The sequence below is a fragment of the Sturnira hondurensis genome, unplaced genomic scaffold (genome assembly GCF_014824575.4).
Source record: "Sturnira hondurensis isolate 20B ecotype Veracruz unplaced genomic scaffold, ASM1482457v3 Scaffold0013515, whole genome shotgun sequence".
In the NCBI taxonomy this organism is placed as follows: Eukaryota; Metazoa; Chordata; class Mammalia; order Chiroptera; family Phyllostomidae; genus Sturnira; species Sturnira hondurensis.
The window spans coordinates 2,965,676-2,980,139 of record NW_028086146.1 but is presented as its reverse complement, the minus strand read 5'-3'; the positions used below and the strand labels follow the sequence as shown (position 1 = coordinate 2,980,139).

At 48.4% G+C, this 14,464-nt stretch overlaps 1 protein-coding gene across 3 annotated transcripts in view; it reads right to left on the bottom strand.

Annotated features, from left to right (window-relative positions):
- The window catches only part of APBA1 (amyloid beta precursor protein binding family A member 1), a 198,480-nt gene that overhangs the window by 16,722 nt on the left and 167,294 nt on the right, over window positions 1–14,464 (bottom strand). For 2 of the 3 annotated variants that reach the window (XM_037061692.1, XM_037061691.1), the window contains exons 5-8: window positions 11,949–12,094; window positions 4,379–4,411; window positions 3,281–3,367; window positions 2,471–2,656 (exon numbers count right to left, since the gene is read on the bottom strand). In XM_037061692.1, the coding sequence (XP_036917587.1) occupies window positions 2,471–2,656; window positions 3,281–3,367; window positions 4,379–4,411; window positions 11,949–12,094 (452 nt within the window). The remainder of the gene's footprint in view (window positions 1–2,470; window positions 2,657–3,280; window positions 3,368–4,378; window positions 4,412–11,948; window positions 12,095–14,464) is intronic. The other variant, XM_037061694.1, reaches the window with a different exon arrangement.

Here is a 14,464-nt window from a genome sequence, read left to right as displayed (position 1 = left end):
GGACAGTCCTACACTTTGGTAAGTCGCTCTATATTCCGCATAATTTCCAAACATCCCACTGGACATCCATGTACATGGACGATTATCCATGTTGAGTTGAGTCCTGTGTCTGATTATCTGAGTTCAGGACTCAGCTCGAATCTACATAAAAACACAAAGACTTTAGAAGTCTAGTACTACCATTAACACTATAGTAGTACTTTCTGGCCGTGGGAAAAGAAATGCTTCACTTCTCTCCCTCTGAGAGTCCGGCGACTTCAGGGGCCCCGAGGCCCATCCAGGACCGCCAGCCCGCACCCTGCTGTGGAACTGGAAGGTGGTGGGGCATCGCTGCAGGCATCAGGGGCACGTGCAAACAGACGACCTCCACAATACACATCTGGGAACACGACCAACAGACTGGCTGGCCCCCACGCGTGGGCGCACGCTGCACACACGCAAGCTCCTGGTGACCCGTTGCAGCCGCACAGCAGCCCAACAAGGGGCACAGTCAGCCTACAGACGCCCGGCGGCTGCACAGCTGGTGCGTGGAGGCAGGATTCACGCCGAACTCCGCCGGGTCTGGAGCCAGTGCCCGTCTTTTGTCCTCTGCTTAAAAAGCCAAGGGTAAGCTCCCCAGGTCCATGCTTGTCCGAACCCTTGCTCACCATTCTTTCCTTTCACCGTCTTCCCAGACAGGAAGCCCTAGGCAAAGAAACTTCTCCTTGGGGCTCCAAGCCAGAAGAAAGGGGCAGGGGGACCCTCATCTGTACTACATAAGTGTGTCCAGGGAGCTTCAGGCCGGTAAGCAGAGCTGACCCCACTTTTCACTGGCCCACAGCGCACATGCGGCTTAAGGCTCTTTCGGAACTTTCTGAGAACCTTCCAAAACTCATTTCCTCCCAGTGTGCAAGTTTGGTTTCACTTTTAAAGGAATAGCAGGGAGAATGGCGGGGAGATGTGCTGCAAGCTCCTGGCCTTCTCTGCAACCTTGCCCCTGGGCTGCTTTCTAGAGAACCTGCCGGGGAGGGACAGTGCAGAAGGCGTCTCCTCCTCCCCTTGGCCGCAGCCGTGGTGGCTCTGCCTCTCTGGAGAAAGGCAGCTTGTGTCTGACTCCCAGCTTCTTGAAGGAATGCAATTTACTGCAGCTAGATGAACACTTTCATGGAGGAAAAATGGCCTCTTTTAAGGAGCTGGGGTTACCGCAGGCAATTTTCTTTAAGTAGTAAGGGCTTTTTGCTCGGTATGAGAAAGAGCTCATTTTACTGCGGCAGGAGGGAAAAACCAGGCACAGTCAGTGGCACAGGCACAGTCAGTGGCACGGGCACAGCCCAGCAGACAGTCTCTGCAGTTCCAAACCACCACGGGCTGTGGCCCCGGCCTGGGAGGGAGGTTCTGAGGCCTGCCAAGTGTCGAGAGCCACTTGGGAGCTCGGGCAGCTTGCAGCTGGTGGCCTTGCCAGCACTTCCAGTCCCCACTGGGAAGAAGACCGAATGAAAGAATGGTCCCACTGCTGCTATAAGCTAAGTTTCTGTGTTACGTCATCACGTGGAGAGATGGAGGGGAGGAATCGCTGGCTTTTTGTCAGGAGGAGCAGCTGGTTTTCTCAGGACAGGTGGGGAGGTGTGGAGAGGCAGGGATCCTAAAGTTCCTGTAGCCCCCAGGGCAGTCCTAAGCCCAGAACTTTACTCCCAAATGCCCCAGCGCCCAGCTGAGGCCTGCTCAGGCCCCCATAAGTTTGACTGAACTCTTCCCACTCTTCTCTCATTTTAAGCTTTCTGGCAGTTTGGCCTTGCCGTCCTTCAAGCTGTAGCAGCAGGCCCCTGCCTCAGGGCCTTTACACTTGCTCTCTGCTGCTCTCAATTTATTCCGATCTCTGCTCAAATCTCACCTCCTCAGAGAGAACTTTGTGGATCATCCTACCAGAAACAGCCTCTATTCTGGTCCTCTGTTCTGACCTGGTTTTATTTTGTCTTCATCAACCTGCTCTGGCTGGTGTGGCTCAGTGGATTGAGCGCCAGCCTGTGAACCAAAAGGTCGCAGGATACATTCCCAGTCAGGGCACAGGTTACAACCCAGTCAGGCTGGGGGCCAGGTCCCCACTTGGGGACATGTGAGAGGCAACTGATTGCTGTATCTCTGCCCATGGATGTTTCTCTCCCTGTCTTTCTCCTTTCCTTCCCCCCTTTCTAAAAGTAAATACATAAAATCTTTTAAAAAATTTTTAAATTAAAAAAACCCTTCCCATTACCTAATTTTATATTAAGTATATTTATCTCTTTGTCTCCCTACAAGACTCACGAGTACCTTGTCTATGTTACGCAGTCTTATATCCTTAGCATAGGAACAGGGATATAAGGCTGAGTAACACATAGTAGGTGCTCAATAAATATTGGTTTACACATATGACTCAGATCCTGAGAAATAAAGAGCGAATCAGCCACACAGGGGCAGCTCAGGCCCCTGGAGGGGAGGGGGCAGCCACCCTTACGTCCTCAGACTCGAAGACGTGGCAGATCATCTTGTACTGCCTTTTTCCATCCTGGGACGGGTGGGAGGCTTCTACGTTCTCCTGGGAGTTGGAGCGCGGCATGCGCCTGCGGGCCATGAGCACAACAATGTTCCCGATGTCTGCGATGTAGGAAATGGTCCTCAGAGGGTGGTCCATCATTGTCTCCTGGAGGGAGGGAGGCAGAGTGCAGTCAGTCCAAGGCAGCATCCAAAGGCCTGTGGGAAAGTCTGCCAGCCCGGACCCAGCCAAGTGTGGTCCACAGGCAGGGGACGCTGGGCTCCCTGCAAAGACCTAATGCACAGACTTATGTGCACCCTCCCAGGCCTGGGGGCAATTTCCCTGGCTAATTCCCAGGAAGTGTGTGGCAGGTGAAGAGAAATGTCCATAATTTTACAACCAGTAGAATCTCTGGTGGGGAAGGCAAAGAAAAAAAGATACCCCAAATCAGCATGTGATGGCTGCCTTTTGCTTTCCTGTGTGTAGGTGTGTACAATTTTAAACAAAATTTTTGAAAGGCTAATCTGTTCCACTTCATGTATCTTGTGATAAAAACTTATGAGAATTATTACCAACAATATTCACAGTTTATTTTTCCCTTTGATCTTTAAGGAAACAGCCCTCAGGCTCCCAGGCTCCCTGTACCCCCTCCTCAAACGTGCACTGCAGACACAACCTTCCAGCTGGTACAGAAACCAGCGTCTGGGGACAGCTACCCAAGACGTGGGTGCAGTCTCGGAGTTGCCATGCTGCTCCGCTCCCTCCCTGGGGGAGGTGGGAGCCAGCTCATACCTGGGTGTCAGCATTCAGTACTTTGATTCTCTGAGTAGAAATGAAGAGATCCACTTCTGTCATTGGCTGAGATTCACCTTCAGGAGCCTGAGAAGAAAAACGCACCAAAGGAAAGCTCAGGACATTCTTCTGACCCAGGTGATGGGAGCCAGGTTAGCTCACACACAGAAGCATCGAGACACAGTCACCAGAACAGCAGTGCAGACTCCTGAATTAGGTTGCCAAAGCTGAAGGTACCACACAGAGGATGGACACATGGGTGACAGTTAGCATTTGCAGGTCATGAGGAAAGACACAGAATCCCCTTTGCTTCTTCTGCTCTAGAAGCAGTAACCCACTGCAGATTTGGGTCTGTGAACAAGGATTGCCAACGACCCTTTCTGCAAGGGTTTCAGGGCCCAGCATATTGAAGGAATAGGGGCAACTGACTTGACACCCCAGGACCTTGGCAACATCAGTCTGCCCCTGCTCAAGTGATGGGGGACAATGCCTACAGCAGGTGCAAACAAAGTCATCTGAATGCAGTTCTGGTCAGAGGGTCTTTACGTTCACATACTGACATAGCAACACAGAAGCAGTTCCCTGGATCCACCCCATTAAGAAACAGCCCCAATGCACCAACGGCCCATGGGTGGCTCATAAGCACCTAGAAGCTCCACAACCAAAAAAGCACATCAGTCTGGTTCATTCACGGCTTAGGTCCGCACGTGTGTGGTTATTAGCGAGTTTTCTTTTTTGCATCCAGCAATCTGACAAATCCACAAGTCAAACATGACTATGGTTGCACAGGCCCAAGTCCCTGCCACATGGATGCCCCTGAATGGTGGGAACTTGCACACTAGCGTGGGATTCGTTTAGCATCTCCAATCTGCTCCCTGCCGCTCCTCTGAAGTGAAATGACTCATGAGCAACAGAAAACGGCCATTTTTGGCAACTGAGTTTTGAGAAACGTTGGCTTATGGGGCGGTTCAAAAAGAAATCTGAACAAAAACTTGCTGGATGCAGAAAACAAAAACACAAAATAATTAAAAAGGCAAAACATAAATAAATGGAAAGAACAGGCATAACACCGAACTGATGAAGTTGTTTGTACTGCACCTTCTTCCTGCTTTTGGCTAATTTCTGGGCCATCTGCTTAGCATGGAACAAACAGAGACAGGAGAATAGTTAGAAGAGAATTTGCAGACTCAAAGCTGAAAAGGGAATTGACAAACTAATACTGATAGTGAGATAAAGCATTGTTGTGGGAGGAGGCCAGACTTAAGAAAAACAAGTCCCACTCGGCAGACAAAGGAGTTCCTAACTGGGAATGCTGTATACGCAGGGGCAGTAGGCGGAGGAAACGTAGTAAGTTGCTTCTTACACTTAACTGCAATCAGTGTTTTCAAAGAACCAACTTTTGGTACTGTTGGTTTTCTTTATTACATGCCTGTTTTTCTGTTTCATTGATGCTAGCCTATTCCTTTATTTTCTCTTACTTTTAGAGCCAAATTTGCTGACTTCTTTCCCTAGCTTCTTGAAATGAAAACTGTCATGATGAATTTTCAAACATTTTTCTTTTTGAACATATTTATTTAAAGCTATGAATCTCCCTCTGAGAACTGCTTTAGCTGTATCCCATATACTTTGACATGCTGCAATTATCATTTCATTTAAAACATTTTCTGATTCCCATTACAAGTTCTCTTTTGAACTTTGGATTACTTAGAATTGTCTTATAATTTTAATACCTTTGGAGATTGTGTAGTATCTTTTTGTTATTTCCTTCTGAATTAGTTCCGCTGGGTCAGAGAATATCCTCTCACTTCAATCCTTTGAAATGTGTTGAGTCTTAGCTGCACGGACCAGAGCAAGCCTGACTTCGGGGAATGTGTCATGCACACCTCAAAAAATGCATTCTGCAGTTGTTGGGGACAGTGTTCTACCAACGTCAATTAGGTCAAATACACTGGCTAAGAGTATTGTGTGAATCGTTTGCGCACTGGTGACTTTTTGTCTGCTTTCTCTAATATTATTGAGAGAGGGGTGTTAAGACCTCCAGGTGTTACTGTGGATTGGTCCACATTCTACTTCTGTTAGTCTTTGCTTCATGCATTTTAGCTATGCTAGAAGATGCATACATATTTAAGATATTTATGTCTTCCTAATAAATGGATCTTTCAATTTTTCCCTCTTTATTTCTAGTAATACTTCTTGCCTTAAATTGGTGTAGTGTTAATATGGCCTACACCTAATTAGAAATGAATGTAATGTTCCCCCCTTTTCTCGTATGGAAAAGCATAGTTAATGTAATAAGGGATTCTGGGGTTGACTGTCTGAAACTGAATCTTGGCTCTGCTACTAACTAGCTGTGTCGCTTGGGGGAAGCAACTTAACATCTCTGTGCCTTAGTTACCTACGTGTCAAAGGATAAAAATAGTATCTGTCTTAAGCTGTTCTGAGGATAAAATAAATGTATGCAAAGCTCTCAGAACAGTGCCTGGTGCATTATAAGCACTCTATTTGTGTTTGCTGGTACATGATTATAATTTACCTCTATCAGGATGCAATTTCTGGCTTTTTCTGGGCTCCCTAGAAACAAAGACCTGGTACGAGTGATGGTGGGTCGATGGCCGAACCAGAAGGTGGTGACAGGGGTGGGGTGGAAGAAGGCCTGCTCTCTCCTGTTCCTTGGAACTCACCTGGCAGGAAAGCTCTCTTGGGCTCAGCCGCACAACTTTATTCTGTTAACGACTAAGGTGTCTTGTCTGTACTACCTCATTGTGCAAAAAAAACCCCCTGCCATCCAAGCACCTAATAGCTCATCTCTGCTACACCCAGGGATGCAGGGCAGCCCAGTCCCGCACAGCCATCCCACAGTTCCTACTGGTGGTCAGCGTGAAGAGTGTGCTCTGGAAAAACCCACAGGCAGCAACTGCAAGTGCTACCCTGACTGATGCATGTGACGGTGGGACCATTTCCACCTCCAAGGAGTGGCCCTGTGCCGACGCCACGCCACGCCACACACTCCTTTGTGGAACCCGGGAGCTCTGCCAGAGGAAGCTCTGACCTGCACCAGCTACATCCTAGGGTAGATGACGGCTGTCAGACCCCAATGTTTGTCTGTTTTTTATTGCATCCCTGAAACAACGTGATGTGAACTCTAGGAATTTCCATTACTGTTGATACCCACACCTAACTAACAGCTATTGGACAAAATGCTTCACTCAGAAACAGTGATCTGAAAGAGCCCCTTCAAAGGAAAATAAGTCTCCCGCCAATAGGATGCCCAAATTCTGTCTTTTTTTCTTTTTGTTAGAACTGGTGACAAGGAAAAAGATCCAAATGGCAGACTTGGGTTTCATAATCATTCTGAAATGATATTTATGAAGTTAAAAATACACTGTGTACTTAGAGGAGGAATACCATCTTAAAATCACTTATGATAATCAAGTGCCCTGAAACAAATTATGATTTAAAATTTAGACATCACTTTAGAAATGACGATGGAGCCAGAATGGGAAACGGGAGTGGCAGAGACGGGGCGAAGAGAACCACAAGGCATCATCTGAACACAAGGAATGTTAATGCAGCATCCCTTTAAATCCTCGGGTTTCGCGGGATTGGTTATGGCCTAACGCCCCGCAGGCTCTGTGCAAGGGCAGACGCTGTGGCACCGCCCGTCCGATCACTCGATCCACGATGTGTATGGAATGTTAACTGCGGCTGAGACCCTCTGGGTTATGCACACCGGGATCCTCCTGGCTATGCCAGCCTTTCTACCCCGGCTGACAGTGCCCTGCCACGTGCTGTACAACCGCAGAGGCAAAAGCTTACAACAACCCTGTGAGCTGGGCAGGACCTGATCCTCCTCTTCCAGAAGAGGAAACTGAGGCACAGAGAGGCTAGTTAACTTGACCAAGATCACACAGCTGTTAAGTGGCAGGACAGAGGTTCGGACCTAGAAGTCTCATTTTACACTGCAAATCGCTAGTTGTGTGATTTGGGCAAGTTTCTCATCAATAAACTTCTCTGTCTGAAGCAATGGGGTCAGTAATACCTCCCTCTCAGGAGCCCCCGACCCCCCATTTTGAGAGTGTGAGTGGCCTTTTTATGAATCACAGATTTCTCCCAGTTAGATGGAAAACCACGTAACTGAGACAAAGCTAGACTGATGGAAATTTTAATTCTACAATTAACTAACAATGTTTGACCTTTAAAGAAAATCTCTCCATAAACCAATTGAAAAATCTGATCTTTCGGAACAGGCTAGTGAAGACAGGGATAAGAAGATTATTTGATAATGAATGATTCTTACAAAAATGCATGGACCCAAAAATGTCAAAACACCATTTGTGAGCTAATAATACGAGCTTCACAAATGTAGAAAGAATGGAGACATACACACCACACTCTGTGTGGACATGAAGCAGTTACAGAGGCTCAGGCAGCGCTCAGCAGGCCCCTCCCGCCTTCCGGTTGAAGCGCAGAGGCTGACAGGGAATCGGGTGCAGTGAAGTATGGAGATGGAGACGGAGTGGACAGAGAGGAAGACAAGTGAGCTAGCTGCCCCGGCTCCAGGTCTGCTTCTCTAACAGGGTCCAGGCACCCTTCCCACACTGTGTGTGTGTGTAAGGCTTCCACCCGGTGCATTGCAGGTTCTGACAGTACAAAGGGCAAAGCTCTCTCCAGAGGTTCCCCCCAGTTGTGTTCCAGGCGATGCCAGCAGCAAGCCTGTAATAGGCATCGCCACTCAGTGATAACGCACCTCTGTTCAAATACCTACAGGGGCGTCTGGCACAGCAACGTGAATTAAGTCTCCTTACTACAGGCCTGCTTAGAGCCTCCAACAGGGACACACTGGTGGAAAATATCCAACGAGACCTGTTTTTTTTAGGGTTTCTTGAGCCTATTTGTCAGCGGAACCCTACCCGTGAGAAGCGCTCAGCTTGACTTGACTGCCGCCTAGCGCAGTGAAAGAACAGATGTGCCGTAACACTGGAGGGTCTGACCTTCTCTGAGACAGGGGTTCCCAAATGGGAGTGGACACCAGAATCTCCACAGGGCTCGTGAACACACAGAATCCCGGGCCCTCCCCCCTCGAGTTTCTGACTAAGCGGGAATCTGGGAATCTGCATTTGTATCCAGTTCCTAGGAGCTGCTGCTGCAGCTGGTCCAGGGGTCCCACTTTGAGGACCCCTACTGCATTCCTAAGTTATATGGGGGCTTGGGGCAGGATATTATTTCTCTTCCAAACTGGTGGACACCAAAGACAGAAAGGAAACATGAGGGAGGGTCCAAAGATGATTTAAAAAGTTTTCAAAACGTGGTAGGTGTCTTCTAATCATGCTACTCCATTCGGATGCACCTTATTCCTTACATTTTTGTAGCTGGAAAAGCCTTTTAATTGCACATTCCTCGGCCTGCCTTGCATTACTGTTACTTCAATACTCGTTCACTCCCGTATCAGACTGCATGTTTCTCAAGGTCAAGGACCGCAAGGATGGAGTCTTGGTTCATTTCTATCTCCTACAATATCTATTACAGGGTCTACATAGAAACCGTTTGCTTTCCAAGCCAAATTCCCTTGTCTTCTTTTCACATTACGTAGTAAATACCTGGCTGAACCACAACTTCAAATTCTCTCCCCATTTGTCAAATACACCTGTAAATTCTTTGTTAAATGAAGAAAAATTGTAATTCTTAGGACTCCAGATGTAAATCCAGTATCAATATTCAATTCTAACATCCGGTTGGTGCTGCGTGAGTGACAGGCACCTCAACTGTTGAGCGGACAGAGGTTAAACTCTCCCTTAGAATGGAAACCCAGCTCCAGGGTTAGTGTCCGCTTGTTGACAGCCACCAACACCAGGGCTGGCACAGGGCGAGGCAGGCCTCCTGGCATCCTCAGGGCCAAACGGAGGAAGCGGGCAGAGGAAAGGGAGGGGAGGGGCACGCTGGCGCTGCTGCAGGGAGGAGGGGAGGAAGAAGGAACTGGATGTGGAAGGAGGAGATTCCTCTGCCTTTGTCTGAGTGGCAGCACCAATGCAAAAATTACTCACTAGATGGTGACGATGTTGCTAATAAACAGATTTCCAAATAAATCCAGAGCTTTCCTGTCTCCCTTCCTTTCTGGATAGACACTATAAAATCTATAGCCTCATTTTGCTCTGTATTTCTCTAGGGGTGGCCTAGAAAACTCATTTCTGAAAGCTCAGCCTGTCTTTAGAAAAAAGCAAGGCACCACCTCCCTCAGAGAAAGGTGTCTCCTGGCCACCTGCGGGCACCACAGTGCTCGCGCCCCTGGAGACCATCCCGACTGATCTGCAGGGATGCTTTTGGCCGCCCACACCCTTCCCTTCCGCAGGTGATAAAGTCTCTCTGCACACTCCTAAAACAGTAACTTTCTGGGAGTGGGTGCAGAAATGCAACCGTCTCCACTTACAATTTGAAAGAGCCTTGGTGTAAAGGCAAGTGGGGTTCCAACGTGCATTCAAATGGAATATAAAGGGAACACAAAGACAATATTTAATGACAGGAACAGCTCCATTAGATGCATAGAAGCACACTGCATCATGATACCTACGAATAAAACATAGTCATTTAATCTCCCCCCCCCCTCTCTCTGCCTGCACCCTACCGTGACCTCTCTGGGGGCTTCTCCGGGACTTTCTCCAGGACCTATATAGCAACTTCTCTAAATTTCTCCTGTGGTCTTTTGCTCACCATCTGGCACCCTGGGGCTCGACTTAACAAGTGTTAATTGCACAAAATTGTAACATGCTGTGTTTGGTAACTGTGGCACATGAGGCGTCAGAAGTAGGACCCCAAAGCCCTAGTTTTTAAAGTGCACTGCTCTGGGTGACAGGAGACGGGACAGTCAGTGCCTGAGGAGCAGCTGGTTCCCTCTGAGAGCTCCGTGTGGTCTCGCTTTGAAGGCTGTGCCTGAGATCCCAAAGAAAGAGCAGTGGACAAAGTGGCAGCATCAGCGTCGCCGCTTTATGATCAGGGTGGCAGTGCAGAGAAATCAGGCGGAGCTTGGACGGGCAGGCCGACAGGAAACTGAGGCTCTGTCAGCAGAATCACGGAGGCTGAAAGATCAGGCAGGTACGAGGGTGAAGCTCGTACCTGTTTCCATGGAGCAGTCGGGCTGGGAACCATGGGGTAAGGGGCCGCTCTGTGGTGGGGGTGGGACTTCCTTTGAAGGAAGAGGACTTCCCACTGTCAATCATCCTGGGAAAGGCTCACTTGGGGAGAAGACTTGGATATCACAGCAGTGGGCCTGGTGGCCGCAGGGTCTCTGAGGCACAGACAAGGTTTGGGCTGCCCAGATGAAGTGGTGAAGTGGGTCCCTGGCACATGGATGAAACTAGTAGGTCTCTGCCAGTAATCTTGACTTTGGTCTGCCCTTGATGCAATTGTAAATTACTCTCTAGTTTACACATCCCAATTCCCAAAATTTCAGTAGTATTATCAAAAGTCACAGCGTAGGTTTACTCTACTATGACAGATAGTTCAGAGAAGGGCCAGGTACACCCTGCACATTTGCTGGCTTAATCATTTCCTGTTTGAGCTGCTTGCTAAGCATGAGGGTCAGGCTCTCACCCTACGAACTGCCATTTCCCCTCCCTCCCGAGTCCTTGCACAGCCTCAGACACATAAGTGCTCAAGAAATATTTTTTTCTTAATTGAGGGATCAAGGGCTCTCAGTAGCTGCCTTCTAACTGTGCTTCCTTCTCGTTCCACCACGCCACATACATGCCAGGATGAACCTTGTGTGTGAACGAGAAGATCTAAGAAAGGGAATGGTTTCTCCAGGAGGGAATTGATCTTGACCAGTTGAAATGGGATGAAACCAATTCTGCAGAACCCTAACCTGCCCCACCCTCCTGGCATGGGGTTTCACCAGGGACGCTCTCCCTGTGGCTCCAGGGTGGATGCCCAGGGACTCTGGGGGCAGGGGGCACTTATGACACTTGGAGTGTCTTTGTAGCCCGGGGGTTTGTCTGTAACTGTAGGTGGTACTAGCTTCGTGGTGGAGATCCTCACGGGATCAAACCACTTCTGGCTCGTTCAAACTAGTTATGAATGATTTAAACCAGATGAAAGTGGCTCTTTCTGGATCAAATAGGCTTGCTCCTTTTCAATCCTGGTAGAACAGATTCAAACAGGTTATGACTGACTTGACCTAGTTTACACCGGGTTAGCCTGGCTCAGCCTGGCCAGGCGAGGTCTGATCAAGGGGCTTGTCTTCCCTGAAGCAATCCGGTTCAGTTCCGCTTGAACAGGACGAGCCTGTCCCACAGCAGTGGGGCCCAGTTTGAACCTCGTTGTAACAGGAGTGCTGACGCCACGGATCTCTAGCTGCCAGTGGAAATACAGTGACACACCTCTCACCTCAGAGAGAATACTCAAAATGGTATCATTCCTCATCGTATCCACTTTTCAAAGTTCACCATCATGTGTTTTTTCTCAATACTGACCATTAAGAACAACAGTATTTATATATCAGGACTCCAGTACACAGTGGAAATCTTTCTTTCCTGTTTGGAACTGTTGGCAGGTCCATGGCACTGCCTGCAATGTCGCCCCAATCCATTCCCCTCTAAACTAGGGACTAGGTATGTGAGGTGCGGGGCCGGCTCAGGTACCCCCCCCCCCCCCCTCCGCAGAGCACACCATCCCTCACCTTGATCCTGCTCACTGCTTCCTGGGCCTGCATCATGCGCACGTTTTTGGAGGGAGTTTTGTCTGAGAGCAGCTGGGTGGAGCCAAGGTAGTTGGCAGCAAAAATGATTCCATCGATCAAGTCTTCAGGGTCACAAGGTCCAGGAACTGTAACACGCAGACACAGCGGTGAGTGAGGCCGCCCTGGGGTGGGCCTGCCAAATCCCCAGCATACCACCCCTCCCCCACGGCTCACCTCTGGCACAGGGGCCGTTCGGGAGACCCCTGCACAGCTGCATCGACCTGCTAGTCTAAGGCACCTGTGCCTGCCTTCACTCAGCCCTCGTCTTCAAACCGTAGGGACAATTTTTTCTTAGAGTAACTTACTTTACCCAGGCCATTTACTGTGAGAAATGATGTGACTATTTATGTAAAAACAAAACATGAAATGTTTTGATGAAGGATGTTGGTTCTCCTGTTACGCGGGGCGCTCTTTGGGGACAAGGACTATGTCACAGTTCTCTTCAGCCCTCTTGTGTCCAGTCAGCATCTGTCACTCCGCCTGACAAATGGTGAGGTAAGCAGTTCCTTGACTTGCCACCCACCCATAGCTCCCCCCTCATTTTATCCATAACGGGGAAATACATTTTACCAATCACCAAAGTGAGCTGCGTGTTCCAGAACGTCTGGTTCCCCCAAGCACCTCCGACCCCAGGTCCGGCAGACGGCCGGCACAACCCCGGGCTGTGGCCTCACACTGACAGCCTCGCAACGGCAAGCTCTTGACCTGCGTGTGCACACTGCTCAGGGCCAAGGGAAACGGGAATCTCTGTTTCATCGAGCAGTCAGCCTTTTAGTCAAAGCTTGTTTTAAACACTGAAAATGGAGGTGCCTGAGTCGAACCAGAATGGCCTGTAAGCACCACTGGAAGTTAAAACACGTGTGGGACCGACACACGGCTAACTGTAACACAGACGCACTAAGGCATCTAATCCTGCAGTGAGGACATATTTTCTTTGGCTTGAATGCCATGTTTTAACCCACAGCTGAAACCTCGGGGTCTTAAGCAGAGGCCTTGAAATGGAAAAATGTTGCTTTTTCCTTTTGGAGAGCTGGTCTGAAATGGTTTTAATTTTTACCCTTAGACATGGAACTCATCTTGAACTTAAACAGTTGCTTTCCATGCTAAGCTACTTACCAGGGTACAGACTTAAAAATAATCTATTCATTCCCCCCCCCCCAACCAAGGTGGCGGTTGAAACAAAGAAATTAACAATGTTTTAGGAAATGTCTTCACAAAGCATCTGTGTAGTAATTAACTAAGAAAACCTGTTATTTGTCTTATTCTTGATCTTTCCAGGAAAGACTTCTAGGCAGTTACGGAGTGGTACTCGGCCGTGCTGGCTGCCATGACACACTGGGAACTTACACTTCTCAACAGCCATGTGCTTCTCACCGCAACACTTTTACACGTGTGAGACAAATGCAGGTCATTTGCAATATACAGTTCAGTTGTAAAGCAGGGAAACAGTACCCTAACTAAAACTGGGCTACTATTTCCCTGCTTGGACGAGTTGGGACCCACCCTGTGCTTTGTAAAAGGTAAAAGTTGATCAGTCTTCTACTTCAAATTCCTGTAATGGACGTCCAATGTCACTTAAACACAGGCGTTTCTGTCAACCAGGTATTGAGGGAAAAGATCTCACGTGTGATGGGAGAGTAACTTTGAAAAATGTTCCATTTATTTGTGGAAATAACGAATGTCAAAAAAAGTAAAGATTAACCGCCTCTTTACAGAGCTTCCAAGAGCATGCTCTATTTCTCTCTGACTCAGCCTGACTCACTGAAAGGACCCCCTATGCACTGCACCCCCCGCCCCCCACAGTGTGGATGTGCAGATATGCTCAGGAGCAATCCAAGTAGCCATTACAAGGCTGTGTAAATGTCAAGCAGCCAAGAGACAGAAATATTGGATCCAAACAAATTATACATCCGTGGTATAATCTTATGTCCTTCATCCTCCTGGGAAAATGATTATAATCAAATGTCACTGTTGCTCTCTCACAGCCAGGAAAAAAGGACCCTAATTTCATACGTTCATTTTAGGCTCAGGTGTTAGTGTATTATTAAGAAAATTAAGGTCATAGTGTTCCTGAGTTGAGGAAGCGCAGGGGTGACTCTGGCCTTTTGGAAAGCGATTTTCTTTCCAGGGAGGCCTCGGTGTTGCTCTGTAAGTGAACACGCACACACTCCATGCGTGTCTTCGCCCTTGTGCCCGTGCTGAGCCTGGAGGACTGGATGTGAGGAAGGACGCGTCTCCAAACTTCCAGTGACTCCCTAAGGTGCTCTCATGGAATTCTGGAGCTTCACAGAAATGGCACAGAAAACTTACAGGCTACTCAAGAGTGAAACCTGAGTAACTGAACCTCACCTATGAGCTCCTTTAGGGCATCAGACCTGAACATTCAAAGAGGTTTCGTTCCCAGGCAGTAGAAGACACCGACTGTTTACTCACAGAATCCAAAGGCCAGACATGAC